Source organism: Prionailurus viverrinus, chromosome A1, assembly GCF_022837055.1.
Source record: "Prionailurus viverrinus isolate Anna chromosome A1, UM_Priviv_1.0, whole genome shotgun sequence".
NCBI lineage: Eukaryota > Metazoa > Chordata > Mammalia > Carnivora > Felidae > Prionailurus > Prionailurus viverrinus.
Window position 1 is genome coordinate 25,004,006 of NC_062561.1, and position 19,741 is coordinate 25,023,746.

General features: G+C 36.0%; 1 protein-coding gene across 11 annotated transcripts in view; it reads left to right on the top strand.

Annotated features, from left to right (window-relative positions):
* ZC3H13 (zinc finger CCCH-type containing 13) overlaps window positions 1–19,741 on the top strand; it is a 96,073-nt gene that overhangs the window by 36,946 nt on the left and 39,386 nt on the right. For 10 of the 11 annotated variants that reach the window (XM_047852879.1, XM_047852860.1, XM_047852890.1 and 7 more), the window contains one exon: window positions 2,214–2,411. In XM_047852879.1, the coding sequence (XP_047708835.1) occupies window positions 2,214–2,411 (198 nt within the window). Of the gene's footprint in view, window positions 1–2,213; window positions 2,412–19,268; window positions 19,406–19,741 lie in introns of those variants that run through there. The other variant, XM_047852958.1, reaches the window with a different exon arrangement.

Consider the following 19,741-nt stretch of genomic DNA (forward strand, 5'->3'; position numbering starts at 1 on the left):
TTGTTTGTTTGTTTTAATGTTTATTCATTTGAGAGCTAGAGACAGAGTGCGAGCCGGGGAGGGGCAGAGAGAGGGAGACACAGAATCAGAAGCAGGCTTCAGGCTCTGAGCTGTCAGCACAGAGTCTGATGCAGAGAAAGAAAGGATCTAAAAATGATAGATGAAATTAATTGAACTCTGTGCCATTACGGAGAAATCAGTTGACTTAAAAAAGGTTGAAAGATCTTAGTTGCCTTTAGAATGTGCAGAACCAATTTTGACCCCTGTAGTTGGAAGGCACTTGAAAAGCCTATATTGTAACATAATTGTGATTTCCAACTACGTATAGTTTTGAAGGAAATGTGAAGAAATTCTATACCATAGTGACTGTATTGATATAATTCTGTTGTTATAATAGCTTAGTCCCAAAATCTGAGTTCAATGCTATGGAGGTTTATTTCTCACTCAAAGCAAATCAGAGTGGGTGTTTCTGATTAACAGGTGGCTCTTTTATGCATAAAGATTCAGTAACCCAGGCTCCTTTTGAGATGGCTTCGCTTGGGTTTTGTGGACATCAAAAAATGGAACGCCTAAAGAAAAAAAATTAATTGGAGTACTGCTCTTATTGGGCTCTACAGTTTACAATTGCCTGGAGTATGAGAATCATTTATTAGGCCTGGTAGTGGTGTACAATTCCACAAGCATTTTTTGGCCAGAACTTGGTCACTTGGCCATATCTCATTTCAAAGAAGTCTAGACAGTATAGTTCCAGCAGTGTGCCCAGGACAACATTTAGTAAACACCTAGCTAGTCTCTGTCACAGAAGTAATGTGAAAATACAGTTTGTGTCAAGAATTCCTCTATTATTTTATCTTTAAAATAATTTTTAAGTAATTTTTCTTTGGGGCGCCTGGGTGGCTTAGTCTGTTAAGCGTCCGACTTCGGCTCAGGTCATGATGTCACAGTTAGTGAGTTCAAGCCCCGCGTCAGACCCTGTGCTGACAGCTCAGAGCCTGGAGCCTGCTTCGGATTCTGTGTCTTCCTCTCTACCCCTCCCCTTCTTGCGCTCTGTCTTTCTCAAAAATGAATAAACGTTAAAAAAAATTTTTTTTTTAAATAGTTCACTGAGTTCTGGAAGAGGTTAAAAAAAGAAAACCTAGATATATCTTCATGAAAATTTTAATTTCTAAGGAAGAATTATAATCATCCCAGCTGAAAAACTGGGTAACATGCATAGGGAAAAAAAATGGACTCTACATTTTTCATCTACAACACTAAATGTTATAAGATATTCTAACAATATTTATAGAGGTCTGAGGTAAAAGGATAGTGATACAAAAATACTGTATTCAGTCAAACTATTGTGCAGGTATGAGGTAAAGACAGATAACTTTGGATACAAAAGGGTCAAAGTCACACCATTTGGATAAAATTATTTAAAGTGCTAAATTAAAGAGAATATTCTACACCCAAAAATCACTTTTAGGTAGATTAAGAGTAAAAGACAGAATTCCCAAAAATTAGAGGACTGTTTTTGTAACCTTAGAGTTGAGAAATATTTCTCAACTCAAAGATTTAAATGAATGTTTATTAACAATGTTTAGGATTTCATTTATAGATGATATAATTTTCTGTTCCTTATAATAAAACATGGAGGCCACCTAAAAACTTACCAATCTGAAACTGTTTAGTTATGGAGCGTATCTATTTGATGAAATTCAATACAATTTATAAAAATTATTACATCTATTTTTTGTTGTAGAAAGATCCCCATGCTGTGTTTAGTACAAAAAATTTTAGAAAACGTTGTAAAAAGATTGGGGGAGGGGGAAAGAGACATAGAAAAAGTGTGGGCATATATCCAAGTTGTTAACAAGGGTTATCCTTGGGTAGTGGAATTATACATGATTTTTATTTTCTTCATCTATCTTTCTATATAAGCTAAAAAAAAAAAAGTTCATGAAGTTGTCCTGTGTCATTTCTTTTGTTGGAAAGAATCTTCCTATTCCACCTCTATCTTTCTCAGAAACCTACCCTTTAAAATTATGTAAGCGGCCAGTAAATTATTCGCTCATTTCTGTGTGTTGCTTTTTTTCTGGATATTGATTACTATTGCGTAAGATAGTAAAAGGCAAGGCATTGGAAGGAATGCTACCATTTTTAAAATGAAAAAATACCCATTTGACCTCCCAAAAGTAATTGGACCTCTAATGATAGCTTTGTGTCACCTTCAGGAATTCAAAAGGCAACCAGAGTAAAAAGAAAGGACCTCGAACGCCTAGTCCACCCCCTCCTTTACAGGAAGATATTGTTCTGGGGAAAAAATATAAAGAAAAGTATAAAGTAAAAGACAGGATAGAAGAAAAACCAAGAGACGGAAAGGACAGAGGACGAGATTTTGAAAGACAAAGAGAAAAAAGAGACAAGCCAAGGTACGTAGGATTGTATGTTTTCGGCACTCTTTTGTAGAATCTAAAATACTTTTCGTAAGCTTTTTAGGCATTAGTGTAATAGATTTTTTTCCGTGTTTTAAAACTCTGTGTATGTGTACTTAATAATTCCCATATTGAGTTAGGGATAATTCAGTAAACGGTACCTTAAACATTTTTTTTTATGATCATGAAATAATAAAATTTTCAATCTTAACCATTTTTAAGTATACAGTTTAGTAATGTTGAGTGTATTCACATTGTTATGAAACAGATCTCCAGAACGTTTCATCTTGTGCATCTGAAATTCATCTGAATACCCATTTAAATGACTCCCGTTCCCCTCTAACCCCCAGGTCCCCAGCCCCTAGTAACCACCATTCATTCTATTTTCTGTCTTTATGAATTTGACTGCTTTAGATACCTCATGTAAATGGACTCACTTTGGTTTTTTGTGACTAACTTATTTCACTTAGCATGATGTCTTTAAGCTTCATCCATGTTGTAGCATGTGACGGGATTGCCTCGCCTTTTAAAGCTGAATATCCCATTGCCTGTATATCCAATTCTCTGTTGGACAGGTGGGCAACTTCCCCCTCTTGACTGTAAATATCTCTTCAAGACCCTTCTTTTGATTCTTTGGATATGTACTCCAAAGTTGAATTGCTAAATCGTATGATAGTTCTGTTTTTAATTTTTTGAGGAAATTTCATACTGTTTTCCATACCCGTTGCCCCATTTTACAACCCCACCAACAGTGTACAAGCGTTTGAGTTTTTCCACATCTTCACCAACATTTATTATTTTTTGTTTTTTGGACAGTAGCCATCCTAATAGATGTGAGGTGATACCTCATTGTGGTTTTTTTTTTTTATTAAAAATTTTTTTTTTTTTTTCAACGTTTATTTATTTTTTGGGGGACAGAGAGAGACAGAGCATGAACGGGGGAGGGGCAGAGAGAGAAGGAGACACAGAATCGGAAACAGGCTCCAGGCTCTGAGCCATCAGCCCAGAGCCCGACGCGGGGCTCGAACTCCCGGACCGCGAGATCGTGACCTGGCTGAAGTCGGACGCTTAACCGACTGCGCCACCCAGGCGCCCCCTCATTGTGGTTTTGATTTGACATTTCACTGATGATTAGTGATGTTGAGCATCTTTTCACATATTTGTTGACCATGAGTATATCATCTTTGAAATAATGTCTATTTAATTCTCTACCCAATTTTTAATTGAGCTATTGATTTTTGTTCTTAAGTTTTAGGAATCTATTATCTATTCTGGATATTAACCTCTTACCAGATATATGATTTATGAGTATTTTCTCCTGTTTATAGGTTGCATTTTCACTCTTTTGATAATGTCTTTTGATGCACCAAAAGTTTTATGCTTGTTGTGGTCCCATTTGTCTCTTTTTGTTCTTGTTGCCTATACTTTTGGTGTCATTGCCAAGACGTTATTGCCATATCCAATGTTATAAAGATTTTCTGTTATGCTTTTGTGTTGGAGTTTTATAGTTTTACATCTTACACTTAGGTTTTTAATCCTTTGGAGTTAATTTTTGTGCATAGCATGAGATAAGGGTCCAGCTTTGGGGCGCCTGGGTGGCTCAGTCGGTTAAGCATCCGACTTCAGCTCAGGTCATGATCTCACAGTCTGTGAGTTCAAGCCCTGCGTCGGGCTCTGTGCTGACGGTTCAGAGCCTGGAGCCTGCTTCAGATTCTGTGTCTCCCTCTCTCTCTGCCCCTCCCCCGCTCATGCTGTGTCTCTCTCTGTCTCAAAAATAAATAAAAACATAAAAAAAAAAAAAAAAAGATAAGGGTCTAGCTTCATTTTTTTTTTTTTTTTTTTTTTGCATGTAGATAGCCAATTTTCCCAGCACTGTTTTTTGAAAAGACTGTCTTTTCCCCATTGAGTGGTCTTGGCCCCCTTGTTAGAGATCATTTGATCATATATGCAAGGATTTATTTCTGGGCCCTCTGTAGTATTTCACTAGTCTGTCTTTATGCCAGTACCACACTGTTTTGATGGCTTAGCTTTCGAATACATTTTAAAATCAGGAAATATGAGTCCTCTCACTTTGTTCTTCTATTTGAAAATTATTTTGACTTATTTACATGTCCCTTGGAATTCTATATCAATTTTGGGATGAATTTTTATATTTCTATGAAGAATGCCATTGGGATTTTGATTGCGATTGTGTCAAATCTGTAGGACGCTTTGGAGAGTAAGGACATCTTAACAGTTTTAAGCCTTTCAGTCTGTGAGCATCTTTCCACTTATTTGTGTTTTCTTGAATTTATTTCAACGATGTTTTGTAGTTTTCAGTGTACAAGGTTTTCAACTGCTTGGTTAGATTTATTCCTAAAGTGTTATATTCTTTTTTTATGCTACTGTAAATGGAATTGTTTTCATAATTTCTTTTTCAGATTGTTCATTGTTAGTGTATAGAAACAACTGGTTTTTGTGTGTTGATTTTGTGTCCTGCGATTTGACTGAATTTATTAGTTCTAACAGTGCACGTGAGTGCATGCACACATGCACATAACCCGTAGGCATTTCTACGTATAAGATCCTGCCATCTTAGAATGGAGACAGTTTTACTTCTTCCTTTGTAGTTTGGTTGCCTTTCATTTCTTTTTCTTGCCTATTTGCTCTGGCTAGACCTTCTAATACCATGTTGAAAAGAAATGAGAGTGGGCGTCCTTGTTCCCAGTCTTAGAAGAAAAGTTTTCAGTCCTTCACCATTGAATATGATGTTTGCTCTGGACTTTTCATAAATTGCTTTGTTAAGTTGAGATTGTGTTTTTCTGTTCTTAGTTTGTTAAATGTTTTTACCATGAAGAAGTGTTGAATTTTGTCAAATCTTTTTTCTATACTTATTGAGACGATCATGTGATTCCTTAATTCTGTTACGTGGTACATAGTATATTGATTGATTGCCCTATGTTGAACCATTCTTGCATTCCAGGAACTAATCCCCCTTGGTCATGGTGTGTAATCCTTTTAATGTGTTATTCAATTCTATTTGCTAGTACTTTGATGAAGAGTTTTACATCATTATTCATCAGAAATAATGGTCTGTAGTTTTCTTGTAGGGTTTTTATCTGGCTTTGCTATCAGGGCCTCATAGAATAAGCTTGGAAGTATTCCCTCCTCTTTAGTATTTTTGGAAGAATTCCAGAGGACTAGTGTTACTCCTTTAAATGTTGATAGAATTCTTCAGTGAAGCCATGTGGTCAGGGTTTATCTTTGGGGGGAAGTTTTAGATTACTGATTTAATCTCCTTACTCATTATTGGTTTGTTCAGATTTACCGTTTATTAAATGAGTCAGTCTAGGTAGGTTGTGTGTCTAGGAATTTATCTATTATTTCTAGGTTATTGGAATTTGTGGATGTACAGTTTTTCATAGTATTGTCTTATTATCTTTTTTTATTTCTGTGGCATCAGTTGTATTGACCCCACTTTCCTGATTTTAGTTATTTGAGTCTTCTTTTTTTTCTTGATCTAGCTAAGGATTTATCAAATCTTTTTAAAAATCCAGCTTAGTTTTGTTGATTATTTCTATTGTTTTTCTGTTCTCTATTTTGATCTTTGCTCTAATCTTCATTATTTTCTTCCTTCTGCCAGCTTTGAATTTAGTTTATTCTTTTTGTAGTTTTTTGAGGTGTCAAATTAGGTTGTTAATTTGAGATCTTTCTTATTTTTAATGTATACATTTATCTATGAAATTCTTTTTAGCACTGCTTTAGCTGCATCTCGTAAGTTTGGGTATGTTGTGTTTTCATTTTCATTTCTTCCAAGGTGTTTTCTAATTTCATTTGTGACATCTTTGACTCATTGATTAAGAGTCTGTTGTGTAATTTCCTTATATTTGAGGATTAAATAACATAACTCTTTTTTTTTTTTTTTTTTTTTTTTTCTTTTAAATTTTTTTTTTTTTCAACGTTTATTTATTTTTGGGACAGAGAGAGACAGAGCATGAACGGGGGAGGGGCAGAGAGAGAGGGAGACACAGAATCGGAAACAGGCTCCAGGCTCTGAGCCATCAGCCCAGAGCCCGACGCGGGGCTCGAACTCACGAACCGCGAGATCGTGACCTGGCTGAAGTCGGACGCTTAACCGACTGCGCCACCCAGGCGCCCCTAACATAACTCTTAAAACATAAGCAAAGTACTCAATAAATATACTCTTTATTTTCCTACTTTAATAATAAATTGCAGTATGATAATATATTAAAATGCCTTTCTATTTTCAGGTTTTCACTTTGTAAAACTTGAGTTCTATTTTTCTCCCTTGTGATAAGAAGAAATACTTTGTATGATTTCAGTCTTGAATTTGTTAAGGCTTGTTTCATGGCCTGAAACATGGTTTGTCCTGGAGAATGTTCCATGTACACTTGAGAGGAATGCATATTCTACTACAGTTGGGTGCAGGGTTCATATGTCTGTGAGGTCCAGTTGACCTACATAGTGTTGTTCAAACCCTCTGTTTCCTTATTGTTCCTCTGTCACTTAATCAACATTAACTTTTTGGTGTAAATGGAATTACATAAAAGAGCCAGCCAGTGAAAGAGCTGAGACCCTTCTGAAAATCTGTGCATTTTAAACTTAATAACTGTGTCAGAATTTAGTTAAGTCACTGCATTAGTTAATTTAGATTGTATGTTTTTTAATAAATTCTTTCTCATCAGTCAGTTTTCCCTCTAATGAAGGTACTTCTTAAAGATCTGTTTACAAAACTGAAAAATAAGGAATGCTTGATTTTTAAAATTCATTTATATAATGTTACTTGGGAGCAAATTGTTTTTTTGTAAAAATTGAAGGTAATATTTTTGTGGCTCATAAAAATGCTTACAGATTTAATTGGGATGCTTTCCCCCTATTCATTTTTTAAATTAGTTTTCAAATTTGTCCTTTCATGAAATTAATATTTCCTCAAGAAAAAAAATGTAACTCTTTAGAGGGCTCTCAGTCTCTTTTCTTCTTGAGTTACAGCATGTTGGAGAATGCACCAGCCTTGAAATTACACAAATAGGATCTTGTATCTTGGCTCTGCCAGTTACATGATGTGAGACGCTGAATAAGTTGTTTTCTCTGAGCCTCTCTTTCTTCAACTGTTAAACATGCCTGATATAGCCTCATAGGGTTGAGGTGAGGATGAAATGAGATAATGCTTTAAAAAATAAGCAAAGTACTTAATAAATACACTGTGTCTTCCTACTTTAATGGTAAATTACAATGTAGTGATATTTAAAAATACCTTTCCATTTGCAGGTTTTCACCTAAAAATGTAGCCATAAAGATATCCTTTTTTTTTTTTTCCCCCTGATGCTTATGCACGATCCTATTTAGAATCAGCTGTTAGTAATAAGGGCTTAATATGGGGGCGGGGGACTTAAGTACCTAAAGCCATAGTGTCCGAACTTGAAGTCTATCGAGAAGTATTAATACCTGATTTCAATCCCCAGATTTTCCCATCTAATTAGTATGGGGAGCTGCCTTGATGTCTAGATTTTTAAAAGCTCATTGGGTGATTGTAATGTTCATCAAAGTTTGGGAACATTAACTACATACATTGGAATTTATTTTCTCATTTAAAGAAATTCAGAGGAAGGCAGTCCAAGACCGATAACACTGCTCGTTCCACCAAGTCATTGGGGATCCAGGGTAGTAGCTGTCTTCCTTTTGCATGCTTCCTTTTTCAGGGTTATCCCATGATCTAATGTGACTGCTGATGACTTAGGCTTTCCATCCATATTCTAGGCAGGAGAAAAAATGAAGGGAAGAAAGCCTTAATTTTCCTGGAAGTCCCACACACTATTTCCTGTTACATCTTAATTGGCCAGAATTTAGTTTCATGGCTACATCTAGAGAGGAGGGTGTCTTAGAAATGTAATCCTTTAAACAAAAAAAAAAAAAAAGAAAGAAAGAAATGTAATCCTTTAGCTGAGCATATGGCTGACCCAAATAAAATTGGGTTTACTAAAGAGCAAGGAGAGAATGGATTGGGATAGCTGGTTGCAGTCTCTGCTACATTCATGCGATGCCATTTCTGTTCATTGTTTTTAAGTACCATTCTTCTTAATTAAGTAGCAAGATTATTAGAGTTTTAAAAGCAGCATTACCTGACACTTTATCTGGGGTGCTCTGTGAACTGATATTTGTAATATTATTCGGGATAAATTACCTACCTAGTAAGCAGTTAACTTAGCCTTATAAGTTCAACAAAACCCAGTCTTTTCCCAAAAAATAGATTTTGGTGATAAGCTTAGTCCTTTCCTTGTCTTGATAAGAGATCATCTTGTCGTACTTAGATGAGTCGATTTTTTTCTCTCCCATTATGGTGACTTGACTTAGAAGAACCAGAATGACCCTGTGAACTGTTGCTAGGACCTAATATCGTGTTAAATATATATATTTAATATCGTGTTAAATAACACGACCGAATATCGTGTTAAATATTCTTGCTCATTTACATTTTAAGAAGTCTTTTGGGGCATCTGGGTGGCTCAGTCGGTTAAGCATCCGACTCTTGACTTCGGCTCAGGTCATGATCTCAAAGTTCGGGAGTTGAAGCCCCACCTTAGGCTCTGTGCTGACAGAGCTCTCTCTCAAAATAAATAATAAACTAAAATTAAAAAAAAAAGTCCCAAATAACCTTGAAAAAAGAAGTCTTTATTCTTTAATGGTTCTTGGTATTCTAATTTTGTTATTTTGACCCAGAAATCTCTGAGACATGATTTTTAACGTATGTCCCTGGTACTTCACCATTGAAATGGTAACATATTTTGTATTATGAGAAACTGTGTACTACACAGGTTGATTTTTCATTTTCCAGTGTTTCTGGTGGCTGTCTCCACCAGGAGCAACAAGGTATATGTAGGACTTACCTGTTACTTAGTGTATAGAAAAATCTTAACTTGGTTTATTTTGTTTATCTAAAGAAACAAGGCAGCAGAGTGGGTACTGCTTTAGTGGGTACCTGAATTGCGTTGGAGTTCCGAAGCCATATATTGCAAAGTTGAGAAGGGCCATTTTGATTTAGGAGGAGTTCGTTTAATTTACAGGGGTCTTTTTTGAGGTGGATCTATTATTTTAATGTATCTCCATTACTGTGAAAAGAGAACTTATTCTCAAATGAAATATTGTATTAAGAATCTTTGTCATGCTTTCAGATTGGTGGGGTATGTAATTAAAGGTTAGCGTCTAAATTCCTTTTGGAGAAAATTGCCCTTTAAAATTAATGTAGATGGGGGCGCCTGGGTGGCTCAGTCGGTTGGGGATCTGATTTTTGCACAGGTCATGATCTCACATTCCGTGAGTTCAAGCCCCACATCTGGCTCTGCACTGACAGCTCTGAGCCTGGAGCCTGCTTCAGATTCTGTCTCTCTCCCTGTCTGCCCCTCCCCCACTCGCTCGCGCTCTCTCTCTCTCTCTCTCTCTCAAAAGTAAAATAAAAACATAAAAAACATTGTTTTAAATTAACTTAGATCTTGTAATGAGCTTATTCGGAATATTCTGGTTATCAGGATGTGTTGTGCTTAAGTGAAAGTATGCTGATTTATTTATTCAGTTATTGGGTATAGGGGTAGGTATTGTTCTAAAAGTTGGTGATGGAGCAGTGAACAAAAATGTTCTCAGAAGTTTTGTTTCTACAGGTAGAAGTAATATAGTAATCACATGTATAGAAAATAACATTTCTCTGAGTATGGACATTTTTTATTTTTCCAGGTAGAACTTGGAAGGCCTACTGGGTGTAGGGGATTGCTTACATTTCTTAAGGATGGTTCCCTACTTAGTTACTAGAAGAGTATGCGTATGTGTGGGACAGGTGGTGCAACAAGACCATATGGTCCTATGACTTAAGTCCTTCTCCCTGTCTTCCGGGTCTCGTCTGAAGTCCACAGCCTTCTACATCAAGGGCTCCTAACCTGAGATCCATTGGTAGATTTTAGGGAATCTGCACATTTCTTGATTTGTGGGTATAATTTTACTGGCGTGTGTTTTGGCGAGAGGGAAAGTACCTATTCCTCCCAGAAAAATTCATGATTTTCCCCCTCTCTTTGCCACTCATCTGGCACTTGAGGATTTGAGTATCTTCCCCCCGCACCTTCATTAGCCATGTCAACCGTGTTAAGAATATACTCCCTTCCCAGAATATTTGTTAATTTGAATAGCACTATATTCTGTCATGTTTTGAAGAGAATAGTTTGGAGGCCATGGTTTTAGAAGAATGTTTCTAATCAGTGTCTTCCCATTTGACAGGTAGACTTTACTCAACTATGATTTATTTATGCAACATCGACTAAAACCTGAATACCACTTGTTTATCCAAAAAAAAAAAAAAAAAAAAAAAAAAGCCTTCCAGGTTTTATTACTCTACTTTTAGAAAAATGTAGCAATTTCCCATTACATTTTTGTAAAATAAACTTTCTGTGACCTGCTCTGTACAGAAGATGGTAACATCTTGATTACCTGGAATTCAACTAAATCATTTTTATTCTGTAATTTGTTTTAGAAGAGGTGTAGTACACAGAAAAATTATGTTCAAATTACATATTTAGTCAGAAAATCACTTGTGAAGGGAATATTTTGTGAGTATGAATATTCCTAACCTGTAACATCTAGATAATCCTAAAGTGGATATTTACAATGATGTTTCACTGGGCTTGTAATACTTTTCATCAGTGAAAATCCATATTCTGTATACATTGCTGAATAAGGAGAGTGAACCAAATTATTAGTGTACTTTAAGAACAAAGGCTTAAACAAGGACAAACTTTTTAGATTAGTAGTTAACCAGAGGACTTAGCTAGCAATTGTATATAGCCCGTTCTGCTGGACATTTGGTTAAATATGGTTTTATTGATGGATAGTAATATGTCTTAATCAAGTTGTAGGATGCAGAATTTTGTGTTAAATGAGAAGAATGTAGCTAATCACTTAAAAAAAAACAACACTTCATTATAATTACCTGAATATAGAAGTCTACTTTTTGATAATACAAATGCTTGCATGATGAGTCTTCCCCAGATTTCAAAGACAGATCTCATCATTCAAAACTTGTTGGCTTTGACTTCAGTTTAGTAGAATAAGCAGATTATCATCAAATTGACAATCTTATTTCCCCTTTCAGTGATTGCACACATTTATCAAAATAATTAAATCAAAATGTTTCAGACCTTTGACAAAGAATGTTATTTACTGGATTTATTCAGTATTTACTATTCATGTAGAGATACCATGGTCTGGACTGGCACATCTCATCCTGTGGCCATGAGCCATAGGATAGGGAATAGTCCATTTGTTCACTGAGCATTTTCTATAGACTGAAGTATAGTTGTTGTTTTTTAATTTTAATGTTTATTTTTGAGAGAGAGAGAGAGAGAGAGAGAGAGAGAGAGAGAGAACAAGAGGGGGAGGGGCAGAGAGAGGGAGACAGAATCTGAAGTAGACTCCAGGCTCTGAGGTGTCAACACAGAGCCCGACACGGGGCTCGAACTCACAGATCACAAGATTACAAGCTGAGACAAAACTGGACACTTAACCAGCTGAGCCACCCAGATGCCTCTGAATTATAGTTTCTTGAGTAAATGTGCACTAATGTTGCTTGGCTATATATAGAGGATGGAAAAATACTACACTAACGTTACTGTACTAACTGTACTGTACTAATGTACATTTCACACAGAAAAACATAGAATCATATAATGATCCCTTCATGTCCATCTTGTTTCATCTATACCCCTATATACCTCCTCCTCCATCCAATATTATTTTGAAGCAAATCCCAAACATCTTACTACTTCATCTGTCTATATTGTAGAATATATCTCCAAAAGATCAGTACACTTAAAAATATATAATCAGTACACCAGTATCACACCTAAAAGAAAAAAAGGAGAATAGTATAATTTTAAAATATAAAACTTAGAAGTATTGATGATTTAAATATCTTTTATAACATTTTCCCAATTAAGGGATATTAGCACAGGTAATCATGAAGGATATAAACACTTTTTAATATTAAAATGGAACCTTTGTAGTCAGGTTAGGAATTGTTTATTTGAGGCATTTTTTTTTCTGCATTTGATTCAACCCTGTGTATAGACCTAAAAAGTGTCTTCATATGAATGTGATTTAGGCTAGAGATACAAAATTAAGGCACTTAAAGAAATATGTAATATAGCTGAATATAATTCTATAATGCACTAAATTTATGTAGACTTGTGTTAAAAATTAGTTTTATTTATTTTTTTTAAGTAAGCTCTGTGCCCAGCTTGGGGCTTGAACTCTCACCATCCTGATATCAAGAGTCGCATGCTCTACTGACTGAGCTAGCCAGGTGCCCCCAAAATGAAAGGGTTTTATAAATATCAAAATAACGCAGTCACATTAGGGGGAAAATAGCAATTTCACAATTTTTGGTCCAATTGATCCAGTTTTGGGCTTTCGTAGATGGGATATTGGGAAAATTTGTTGAGCTCATTAGAGAGTTACGAAATCTAGAATGGTGTTTATGTCCATACAAATTGTACTTCTGTCTTTTGTCCAACATACTTGGTGAAATTAGAGACTTGAGAGGGAAGTTGTTCTCAAGCAGTTTCAGAGAGGTTTTCAGGAACAGGAGGTAGTTGGGAAGGTTCCAATAATTGGTCCAGTCAGAAGTGTATACCATGGTAAATGGAGGCCAGATATTCAATCGAGTAAAAATGTGGGGCTGCATAGTGGGGTTAATGAAAGGCACCCAGCTGCACCAGCAAAATCTATCCCAGTCTGGCTGTGGTTTGGTGGCATCTGGTGGTAGTTTTTTTCACTGACAGTGAAATGACCTGTGACTGGATAGGACTTTCAGGACAGTGGCAAGGATTTCAAGAATCTCCCTTACTTGGTTACCCATTTTGCTGGCCTGAGCTTAGATGTTATGTCTGAGAAACGAGTCCAGAGCCTTGAGGACTTTTCTTTACCTTCCTCCTTCCCAAGACTGGATTGCTTGCTGTTTCTTACTGTAGTCTGATTTACTCCCTCATCACCTCACCACCCCATCCCATCCCATCCCAGGAGAAAGTGATAACTTTAACTTGCTCCAGCAGGTAGAGGATAGGAGCCAGTTGCCTTCATTCAAATGGAGACATCTGCCTTAACATTTTCCTAGATATGTCTCCTCAGGGAAGGGAAACAATAGCAAAGATAAACTACTGGGACTATACCAAAACAAAAAGCTTTTGTATAGCGAAGGAACCATCAAAACAAAAAGGCAACTTACTGAATGGGAGAAGATACTTGTAGCAAATGATATATCCTGTAAGGGGTTATTACCTAAAATGTATAAAGAGTGTATATAACTCAACACCAAAAGAACACCAAGTAATTGCAATTAAAAACGGGAAGAGGACTTGAAGAGACATTTTTCCAAAGAAGGTATACAGCTGGCCAACAGACACATGAAAAGATGCTCAACATTACTAATCATCAGAGAAATGCAACTCAAAACCACAATGAGACAATGACCTTACAACTGTCAGAATGGCTAGAAATCAAAAACACAAGAAAATAACAAGTGTTAGCGAGGATGTGGACAAAAAGGAACCCTCGTGCACTGCTGATAGGGAATGTAAACTGGTGGAGTCACTCGGAAAAGCACTATGGAGGTCCCCCCCGTGCCCCAAATTAAAAACAGAAAAACCATATGATGCAGTAATTTCATTACTGGGTATTTACCTAAAGAAAACAAAACCACGAATTTGAAAAGTTATATGCACCCCTATGTTAACTAGAGCATTAGTTACAATAGCCAAGATATGGAAGCAGCCTAACTGTTCATCAATAGATAAACAGATAAAGAAGATGTGGTATATATGTGCAATGGAATAGGACTCAGCCATAAAAAAGAATGAGATCTTGCCATTGGCAACAACATGGATGGACCTGAAAGGTATTATGCTACACAACACGTCAGACCGAAAAAGATGAATACCACCTAATTTCACTTACGTGTGGAACCTAAAAAGAAAACAAACGAATAAAGAAACAAAAAGTAGAAACAGACCCATAAATTCAAGAGGACAAACCGATGGTGTCAGAGGGAAGAGGAGTGAGGAGATGGACAAACTGGGTGAAAGGGAGTGGGAGATACAAGCTTCCAGTTATGGAATAAATAAGTCACAAGGATAAAAGGTACAACATAAGGGCCACAGTCAATGGTATTGAAATAGCGCTGTATGGTGACAGATGGTAGCTACGCTTGTGAGCCCAGCATACTGTACAGAGCAGATGAATCACTGTGCTGTACACATGAAGCTAAATTAACATTATGTGTCAAGTATCCTTCAATAAAAAAAAAAAAAAATCTAGCAAGATTTTACCTGTCTAAATAATTACATCAGATGGATAGATAAAATGCTTCTGTGTGAGGACTTGTTTTAAACCTAGAGTTTGCTGTCCCTTTGCAGCAGGTGATAAATACTCCCTGCAAGGGGAAACGTTTTTAAGTCAACAATCTACAAAAAGAGGAGAATACTTTTGTCTGTGGGAAGCTTTTGAAAGAGATCTTCTCATAAATATATAATGTACTTGTAAAACAGATTTGATTCAAGCAAACTAACCAATTCTACATAAAACAAGTAACCCTAATCTGAGTACTCATAATTCTGGGTCAATTTCAATTTTGCATTTTGCGATGAAGAAATTTCAGAAGCCTCAACTTAAGAATAAAGACTGTTGGGGCGCCTGGGTGGCGCAGTCGGTTAAGCGTCCGACTTCAGCCAGGTCACGATCTCGCGGTCCGGGAGTTCGAGCCCCGCGTCAGGCTCTGGGCTGATGGCTCAGAGCCTGGAGCCTGTTTCCGATTCTGTGTCTCCCTCTCTCTCTGCCCCTCCCCCATTCATGCTCTGTCTCTCTCTGTCCCAAAAATAAATAAACGTTGAAAAAAAAATTTAAAAAAAAAAAAAAAAAAAAAAAAAAAAAGAATAAAGACTGTTAAGATAATCCTTAAATCAACACATCCTTCAATGTTATTAAAACCTAGATTTATCATTTAAATCGCTTAAGAATTTTTTTTAAATGCTTATTTTGAGAGAGATTGAAGAGTGAGCAGGGGAGGGGCAGAGAGAGAAGGAGACAGAGAATCCCAAGCAGGTTCTACAGCATCAGCACTGAGTCTGACTCAGGGCTTGAACTATGAACCATGAGATCATGACCTGAGCTGTAATCAAGAGTCGATAATAGAATTTTTCAGAATCTTGTTCAAGAGCCTGACACAGATTTGCTCAATCACATGACTTAGTGAACTAAAAACTGTACCCGCCTTATCTGCGGGTACATATCTTATATGTCAAAAAATTACTGCCTATGTTTTTTTCTAGAGGTTTTATGGTTTCAGGTCTTTAATCCATTTTGAGTTTATTTTCATGTATGGTGGAAGAAAGGGTCCAGTTTCATTCTTTTGCATGTAGCTGTTCAGTTTTCCAGCACCATTTACTCCATTTCCCCATTTAATCTTTTCTCTTTTGTCATAAACTAATTGACCACGTAAACATGGGCTTATTTCTGGGCTCTCTGTCCTGTTCCACTGAACTATGTGTCTGTTTTTGTGCCAGTACCAATACTGTTTTGATCACTATAGTTTTGTAGTATATCTTGAAATCTGGAATTGTGATACCTCCAGCTTTGTTTTGTTTTTTTTTTCCTCAAGATTTCTTTGGCTATTCAGGGTCTTTTGTGGTTCCATACAAATTTTAGGATTATGTGTTCTAGTTCAGTGAAAAATGCTGTTGGTATTTTGATAGGAATTACATGGAATCTGTAGATTGCCTTTTGAACAATATTAATTCTTCCACTCAATGAGCATAGTAGGTCTTTCCATTTGTTATTTTCAATTTCTTTCATCAGTTTTATAGTTTTCAGAGTACGGGTCTTTCACCTCCTTGTTTAAGTTTATTCCTAGGTATTTGATTGTTTTTTGGTGCAATTGTAAATGGAATGGTTTTCTTAATATCACTTTGCTACTTTGTCATTATTGTGTAGAAATGCAATCAATTTCTGTGTAGTAGTTTTTCACCCTGCAACTTTACTGAATTCATGTATTCTAATAGTGTTTTGGTGGAGACTTCAGGGTTTTCTCCTTATAGTATCATGTCATCTGCAAATAGTGACAGTTTAATTTCTTCCTTACCAATTTGGATGTCTTTTATTTCTTTTTCTTGTCTGATTGGTGTGGCTAGGACTTCCAGTGCCATGTTGAATAATAGCGGTGAGAGTGGACATCCTTGTCTTGTTCCTGATCTTAGAGGAAAAGCTCTGTTTTTCACCATTGGATATGATGTTAATTGTGGGTTTGTCCTAGATGGCTTTTGTTATGTTGAGGTATGTTCCTTCAAAAGCCACTTTGTTGAGAATTTTTATCATAAATGAATGTTGGATTTTGTCAGTGCCTTTTCTGCATCTGTTGAGATGTTCATAATGATTTTTATCCTTTGAGATCTTGCCAGATTTTGAATGACACTTCCCTGCCTAAATCTCTTCAGGGATTTTCTTCATGCTGAGAATAAAATCCAGACTTTTACCATGACCTGGATGACTTCACATCATCTGATCTTCTCTCATGTAACTCTCCACTCATAAGTTGAAGTTACCCTTGTCTTTCTGTTTTTCTCATGTCTGGTGATATCTCTTGCCTGCCTTCTTTGTTGTTGCTGAACCCTATGCAAGGCAAGTTCTGTCCCCAGATTTTCAGCTCTTGGTTCAGATTTCACCTTCTCAGTCAAGGCCCTTTCCTTCCAAGCAACCTAAAGTTGTCTGCCTCACATTTATTTTATTTTTTGGACCTAACAGTTTCTGTTTCATTACCCTGTTTTACGAACTTTGTTGCATTAACGAGCTGAAATTGCTTTGCTTTCTTGGCGGTGGTCTACTTCTAGACCATATAGTTAGGACAGACTGGTTTTCAGTCCACTGGCTCTCTTATTTTAGGGGTGTTGTCATTAACAGGAAATGAGTTATTATATGGAGAGTACTTAAAACGGTGTCATGTACACAGCAATATATGTGTTACCTGCGGTTATTGTTGGTATTATTATTATTATTATTATGTGAGTGGTTTTGTCTGCCTTCTTTGCCTCTGTATTCTTAGTGCCAAAAATAATGCTTGGAGCATAGAAGGTGCTCACTTAATATTTGCTCAGTGAATTAAAATGACTATTTTATATAAGGATATGTTTCTTATGTAAAATAAAACAGCTTAAATATTTCTATGTGTGAAATCCGTATCGTGTTATATTGTATTTTACCACAGGAAGCAGATTTTGATAGTGTTCATAGTCCATTTGTGGGGTTTTTTTAAGTATACTTTTTGCATGATGATTTTAAAGGGTGAGTTATAACTGTTACATTATGAAAGCATATTTTCATATTGGAGGAATAGAAACCATCATTGTAGGAAAAAGTGGTATTAGTAATGTTAAGAAAGTGCAGGGTAAACATATTGGTTTGTAGGTAAAATATAGTATCTTGAATGAGAGACATTTTTTTTAACTTCATAATCTTTCACATTTTTCCCCAAGTGAAATATACCCTAAATATTCTCATCTCATATTGTGTCTTAATTATATCAGCATTAAAAACTTTTTTTATTAGAATTAAGTCAGACTAAAGATTGGCTTTCCCTGTATGCTATAAATCACAGTACTTTTGCCAACAGTGTGCGGTTTTCTGTTTTAAGGTATATAGCTTCTCTTCATGCAACAAACTCTTCTTTTTTCTTTATTTGAGCTTCAAATATCCCCTCTTTTTTCTCCCTCAGGTGAGAAACAATCCAGTTCCAGAGCCTAAGACTAGTTAATCTAAAATTACTGCTCGTCTAAGTAGAAATGTATTTTAATATATCTCTGCAGTAGTTTAAAAGCCAAAGTACTAATAATTTTCATCAGGTTTCAAAGACAGTTTTATTTCTTAGACTCACACATTTTCTATATGCAGAATGAACATAGGCCCAGGTCCAGTTAGGCTGGCATCCGTAATTTGACCCATATTGTTTTGGTAACAGACCCTCTCTTTTCACTATTCTTTAGTTATCAGACTTTTAAAAGAATAATAACAGGAAGATATAAAGATGCTGTCTTAGCCAACTTGGGCTGTTATAACAAAATGCCATAGACTGAGTAGCTTAAACTAAACAGATATTCATGTCTCACAGGTGTAGAGGCTGGGAAGTCCAAGGTTAAGGTTCTGACAGATGAGATCCCTGGGGAGAGGCTCACTTCATAGATAGCTGTCTTCTCACTGTGTCTTCACAGGGAGGGGAGAGAGAGTGAGCTCTGTTCTCTTCCTTTGCTTGTAAGGACACTAATCTCAAAATGGGAGCCCCACCCATAGGATCTCATCTAAACCAATTATTCCCAAAGACCCTCACCTTCAAGTACTATCACATCGGGGACTTGTGGAAATTGGGGGGACACAAACATTCAGTCCATAACAGATGCTGTTAAATTAAACCAACAGTTTTCTTATTTTTTTTTTTTTTTTCTTGAAGGCTAGGTAAACAGAAAAATGCTGAAACCACAACTTGATAGCACGTTGGTGCTCTGACCTTAATTTGGTAGGGTGATTATCCCAAGCTTGAACTGAAGTTTTTTAAAACTTCCATCCTGTCAGCACCAAATTTGAATAGAAATGTGATTAGACTGTATTATGTTTTTTCAGTGATATTATGAACTCTCATTTTTTAAGTTCTGTGAACTAATTACCAAGAGGTATTGCAGACATTCTTGAAACAATTTTTAGTATACTCCATAAGTAAAATTAACCAAAATCTCAGTTCATTGAAGAGCCACATTTTTTATTTTGTCAATTTAGATATTTCCAAATTGACTAGAACCTGATGAAATTGAAATTGGAAAGCACCAAACAAGAACCATTCTGATTCTCAATCTTGCAGTATTTTTCTGTTGACTAAGATGCATTTGAATGTCCATTGATGATAGATGGTTTTCCAAATTTGGGTAAGACTCTGTGAGCATTTCTACTCATACCTATAAGTAAAAACATTTCTGTTAAGAGTCGGTTAAATTACAGTGGCTTATGGCTTATTTTTTTTTTTTAAGAAGAGGAAATAATTTTTATGAAAGACATGAAGGCTTAGTGGAATTGCTGATAACAGGAATATTTAGGTGAATGTCTACTTCCCAAGTAGAGCAGCATGTTGTAGTTAGCTGACTTTTTTTAGTCAGTTATTAATCCAAAAGGTATTTTTGTGTACTTGCTGAAATCCTTGTTCTGCAAAATTCTTTCCAATATACTGGATCACTTTCCTGAGTCAGTAACATATATTTTATGTA